The sequence below is a fragment of the Mauremys reevesii genome, linkage group 12, assembly GCF_016161935.1.
Source record: "Mauremys reevesii isolate NIE-2019 linkage group 12, ASM1616193v1, whole genome shotgun sequence".
Taxonomy (NCBI): domain Eukaryota; kingdom Metazoa; phylum Chordata; order Testudines; family Geoemydidae; genus Mauremys; species Mauremys reevesii.
In genome coordinates this window covers 1,386,803-1,392,834 of record NC_052634.1, presented here as the reverse complement: position 1 = coordinate 1,392,834, position 6,032 = coordinate 1,386,803, and the positions used below count along the sequence as shown (strand labels likewise).

At 55.9% G+C, this 6,032-nt stretch overlaps 1 protein-coding gene across 2 annotated transcripts in view; it reads right to left on the bottom strand.

Annotated features, from left to right (window-relative positions):
- Positions 1-440: 440 nt before the first annotated feature.
- The window catches only part of SCN4B (sodium voltage-gated channel beta subunit 4), a 28,718-nt gene continuing 23,126 nt past the window's right edge, over positions 441-6,032 (bottom strand). For both annotated transcript variants that reach the window (XM_039496555.1, XM_039496554.1), the window contains exon 5: positions 441-5,912. In XM_039496555.1, coding sequence (XP_039352489.1) covers positions 5,819-5,912 — 94 coding nt within the window. In that variant the 3' untranslated portion in view covers positions 441-5,818. The remainder of the gene's footprint in view (positions 5,913-6,032) is intronic.

Sequence of the window (6,032 nt, the reverse complement as noted above, 5' to 3'; positions counted from 1 at the left end):
GGTCTAAAACGTCATGAGCGATGATGATACATTAATAATACTTTGCATTTATACAGCACCTTTCATCCAAGGATCTTAGAGCACTTTACAAACAACCCCTGAGACAGGTCAGTGTTATCAGCCCCATTTTATAGATGGGGAAACTGAAGCACAGAGAGATTCCAATGATTTGCCCATGTTTACCCAAAGAGACGCAGCAGCAGCAGCAGCGCTGGGAACAGAACCCAGGAGTCCTAGCTGCCTACTCTAACCGGTGGACAAGACTGTCCGCCCCAAAGCCTACCCTTCCAGATCACGTCACCTTTGCCCTGCACCTTGTGAAGGTCTGTGCCCTGGTGTAAGCAACTAGGGCAGGTGCAGCACAGCCGCGAATCACTCCCCTCTTGAAAGGCACAGCCACAGACGCACCAGCACAGGGTGCTTCTTGGGGTTCCTCTATTCCAGCAGCTCCTGCAGGTGTTTGCAGACTTGAGCGCAGTTACAAGCAGGCAGGTGGGACGCCGTGTCAATCACGCTCGGATTCAAATGGCCATCATACTCCTGTCTGCAGATGAGGTTCACCACATCCCCCTCTTCTCCAGTAACCCCCCTGCACTGCTTTGGCAAGCCTGTTCATTGGCTGGGTCAGAAACCGACTCCCAAAGAGTCCCCTGCAGTTCAATGTTCTTACCTCCAGAACGGGCTCCCATTCCATTACAGAGCCGGAAAGCTGTCCCACCCCCACCCCGCTCCTGAAAAGCCAAGACCCAGCTCTGATTCCTACAGGGGAGAACAGCAGAGTTTAGTTCCTTAGCCTCATGAACAAAGGCAAAGATACAGCCCACACAAGTAATGAAGAAGTTCGCCTGTGACATTCAAACAACAAATCACATTAAAAGGGTCACAGTCAACTAGAATTATTTTAGATGGAGAATTTTTTAAATTTCCATTTTCAGCTACAGCACCTGGGAATAGCATGTCTGGGGCTGGTTTTAATCCCTTTCGTTTATATGGAGAAGGATTTTCTAGCTCCCCATGTACTCAAGGGTTTAAAGTCAGAGAACAACCCCAACTATCTCAGGCCTGTCTCTGCTCCCCCTCCTGGTTCTGTCCCAGGGTTTGTGTGGCCACCCATCACTGCAGTACCCAAGCCCCTTCAATAGCAATGTCCCTGGCACCTCTCCCTGAACACCTGCCTGCTCTCTCGTCAGTGTCAATATTGCTGCTGCTGTTACTGAGAGGAGCCTCTTTGCAGGACTGGGGAACAATGTGCATGGCAGCTTCCTGTCACCAGGCTAGAGCATGAGACAGGACGCGCCATCGATCAGCCATGAATCAGCCAGGCTGACTCTAGAGTGTGGACAAAGTCACAAACAGAACAGAACTGAAAAGGTCTCTCAGGTCTCGCCAGCTGTACCAACAGAAGGTGTAAGTGTCCAGAGAGAAATCCGATTTCCACATTGACAGTGAAATACAATATGTATGTTTCACCTGATCAGTTTCTACCCTTCCAAGTAGCTCTCGCCTAATGACACTGTGCCCGTCTATAGCACTTGTCATCCAAGGATTTCAAAGCACTTTACAAATGGTACTCACCTGTGAGGTAGGTCAGTATTATTATCCCCATTTTACAGATGGGGAAACTGAGGCACAGAGCAGCAAAGCGACTTGCCTGAGGTCACACAGTGAATCAGCAGCAGAACCAGGAACAGAACCTGAGTCCTGAATCCAAGTCCTCTAACCATGACTAGACCATACCCTGCATAGCGAATGGAGCTCCACATTCTTTCTTAAGTGAAAGGAAAACCGAATGAGCCATTTTTCCCATTTAAATCCATTATACAAATGATTTGCATAACTAATTAAAGCTTTGGGTAGGTCAGCTTCTTCCATGTCTGTTACTGTAAGCGCCAAGCTTTAAAGACTAAAACCGGAACTGATGGAAAAAATACGGCAACTTTTCCCTAGAAAACCGGCCAGGTACATGCCATGCAGTGGGGAGAGCAACTGAATGTACATCAGCCACAGCAGGACACAGGACAGGGTAAGCCAGTGAAGTCAAGGTGTGTATTCCAGGCTGCTCCCCCTGGCATGAGCGCAGGCAGGCAGCACAGAGCACGGGCCCTGCTCACAGGCCTACACAACACCTTTGTTCAGATGCATTTCACGGTGGTTTCTTCTGCCATTGGGCAGAGGCAGCAACTTTGACAACCTCGTCTTTTCGTGGCTGTGGGGCACGGCCTGGGAAGATGCCTAAGCATGTCCACGGCACAGAACACAAGGAGCCATGCGGCACTTCCACAGCATAAAAACAGGCAATCCCACCCCACCCCAGGGATAGTTCCTGGCTGAACGCCCTCAGAAATCCTGCATGTGAACTTAGCCTCGGTGTCGTGCTCCACCCTGCCCCTAAGGCGGAGCTGGGAACTCCGCTGCCTGGTTCTCTCTACAGACTCAAGCAGTTGGTGCAGACTTGGATGCGGACCTCAGTCCGTCGGGGATGGGGCTGAAACTCACGACTCACAGGCGCCACTGACAACCACCACAGCTCACCGGGTTTAAACAGGCAGCCTAGAAATGTAGCTCCATCATCTGCTCTCACTCCCCAAGCTGCCGCCTTCCCCACTCGCTTTGCTGTCTGAAGCTGCCTTCCAGCAGCCCCTCTCTCTGGCCTCTGTCCTGCTGCTTGAGCAGCCCCTCGCAACTGGGGCAACGGGAGCAGGGACAGAACTTTGGGCCCAGTTCTTCTCCCACGTACACCAGGTTTACACTGGGCTTACTCCACTGACTCCTGTGGCGTTACTCCTGATTTACACCCACATAAATGAGACAGGCAGCTGAGAGGTCTGCAACACGAAGGAAATGTAGCATTCGGTGTGAACCGCGCCCACCCATTTCCCGATCTCCCCTGAAGGAAGCGCCTGGTGGGGCAGGCAGGTGTACACGTGAGAAGGGAGGCAGACCCATTCACCAGCAGTCACAGGCGCCAGTTCTCTGGCCTTTCATACCCCGTCACTCACTTCCTGGGCATCAGGAGTGACTCCACTGAAACCAGCGTAAAGCAGGAGAACCAGGCCCAGTGCCCTACAGCAATCATCTTGTGGCCCGGGTTTACACACGCCAACACGTCAGTCTGGAGCCACGGCCTCGTCCCCAGCCAGCCTCTGGCCACTCTCCCCGCGATTGGACGTTTTCATTTTCTGCAGCACTAACTCTCATGATCATGGCCACTGAGGCACTGACCCGAAGCCCAGCGACATCAAGAGAAAGACTTCGGTGGGCTTCCTGCATCGCTCAGGGCTGTCCTCACCTAGCATTGGCCTCCCGGGCTCTCCAGTCCCATCGCTGGAGTTCCTCGTTAATACACAGCCCTCTCGCAGCCAAAGCCCCCAGGCAACCAACGCCCCCAGCTCCTCTCCAAGGACACGGCAGCCACGCTGGCTTCTCTCGGGGTTCCCCCGCTTGGTTCCGTTCCATGAGGTGCACTTCCCAGCACATCCCCCCAACTTCCGCTGGCAGGAAAATCCCCTGCGGGGCTGGTGCTATTTAAACAAATTCCGGAAGGATTCCCCAGTCCGCCTGGATTGGCTCCTTGTGCTTCGTACAATCCCCAGCTCCATTCATGCTGCTCCCTATGGCACAAAGCACCCGGACGTGGCAGGGATGTGCAAACCTGTTCTTTACAATCTGGTGCTCCCTACCCCCGTGGGGCTGAACAATGCAAAGAACCTGCAGCTCTGCTTGGTTCTGCAGCACTGCAGGGACAGGCAGGCAGCACCCAGGCCCATAAGGCGCTCGCTGCTAAAACAAAACTATTCCCAGCACTGCGGGTGTTACCAAGCAACACGGCAACTCTTTGGTAAAGCCCTGTGTTCCCTGGGATGAGACAAGGCTGTGTTTGGTGGAGACGTGACCGGCGTCATAGGGCAGAGCTCCGGGAGATGGCTGAGCCCCAAAGGAACTGTCAGTGCAGCTGGGACTGGGGTGAGAGACGGCTCGGGGAGAGGACGTGTTTGGTACCTCACCAGCACGTGTGGGAGACAAAACCTCCCGGGGCGGATGTCACAAAGCGTGGCACCAGTTCTGCACCAGCACACCCAGTGAGGGCATGGGGCTGCAGCAGCCAATCAGCATAGGGAAGAAGAAAGGATGCTCTGGTCGTTCCACAGAAAGCTCCAGAAGGAGTGGCCGTGCCGGGGGGGTTGTACCAGACCGGGAAGGGTGACAATATCCTCACCACCACCCTGTCACTCTGGGACAGCAAGGGGCTGCTCCCGTGCAGCTCACGGGCGTCACTGGGTCTGGGCACGCGTACCAGACGGCAGAATGTGGGCCTGGCTGTTTGGGAACGTTGCTAATGCAGCCTGGTGGGGATCGCCGTGCCAGGCTCCAGAGCCCAGCTAGGACCCAACGCGGGCTCTGGACTCCTTTCCCCTGAACGCTGCTCAGGGGGCAGGGGAGTCGAGATTTCTGAAAGTAAAAGCACAGCCAGCACTGGACACAGAAGCAGCCACTGCCCTCAGCTTGTGGGCTCGGACCCACTTTGTCACTATTTCCTCTGTCCCAGGAGGACAGTCAGAAACCTGAAGCTTGTCACCCCAGCTGCCTCCTTCCAGGTGTGCGCCCGTCGCCGCGGTGTCTTGGCAGAGTCACAAGGACCCTCCAGAAGGGAGAGAACAAGAATGACACGAGTGTCCCAGCTGCCCTTCCCCCACAAGCAGCACTGCTGCCAGCAGGACAGGGAACACCCCAGAGCAGAACAAGTGCCCTCACCGTGAGCCAGGCGAGTGCTAGTGACAAAGTGCAGGCAGAGGAATGAATCCTTCCCCCGACTCCCCCCAACACTTTACTATTGACCCAGCTTTTCCACGCGGAGCTCACAGGGCAGGTTTGCCAGGCAGCCAGACACAGGACCCCTGCACCTTGTGCTGCCATGTGCAAAGGAAGTCGGACTGGCAGTGCTCTGCACTCCCCTTGCACTAGTGCAAGTGAGGACACCAGGGGCAGGGCAGTGGAGATCCAGGCCCATAGCAATCACACAGGGTAGCAGGTGAATGGCTGCTGTATGTAACTAACGGACACAGCCCCCGTGACTACAGCGACCCCTGGCCGCAGCGTATTCCATCCTTGGCACCAACCGCGGCTGGTGACAATACCACCGAGCTGCACAAGCCCAGACTGACCGAGTGGGCAGCTCACCTGCTGGGGTGGAATGGAAGTGGCAGGGGAGGGAGAGCTCGTCCCAGGAGCCCCCGCTGCTACCTTAACCAGTTAGGGAAAGAGATTAAAGCCAGGCTTGGTAAAGGTGGCACTGGGCATTTGGTTCAGAAGTGTGCTTGGCAGCAGAGCCCCCTTCCTCCTTGGCCAGCCCCATGCTCAGGCAGGGACAGGGGCATCTCTCCCACGCAGCCTTGCGCTCCAGCGGGCTCTGCTCCAGGAACGAGCTGCCCTCTGCCTGATGCACAGCCTCCTCCCAGCGGTTAGCACCCCCGGGAGCCAGGCAGGCAACACCCCCCCTGCCACCCTCTCAGCTTCGCAAGGCACCGTTTCTGCTCAGCGCCCTCACGCCGCCTTTGTGTGACAACCCAGCCGCTCTCACGCACGCACCCACCCCAGCTCAAGCTCCATCGCAGGGAGTGCCCCCCTCCTCCCAGAGAGGATGGAGCTGGCCTGCTCCCAGGCCACACAGCATTCCAAGTCTGGGCTGAGGAGCGGCGCAAATTGCAGGCCTGTGCGTAATACAGAGATGGCTCAAGTATGGTTAGTTTCAAAATACAATAGATTTCCCCTCCCCCCGCCATTAGAGTTTTGCTGCCTCGTGGGTCAGACTGAGTTTGCTTCATGCCTTTGGTGGAGCTTTCTGTTCCGCCTTGGAGCCCGCCAGACCATTCTCAGTGTTGTCGATCCCAGAGGAGCTCACGAGGCACTCCTTCCTAGGAGAGAGAACAGCACTTACAGCACGTGGCTGGCGCCTGCAGCCGCGCTCGGCCTGAACGTGCACCTGGCCCCCTCTGCCCCTCCCCACCTGTCGGAGACCAGGCCGCGGGGTGTAC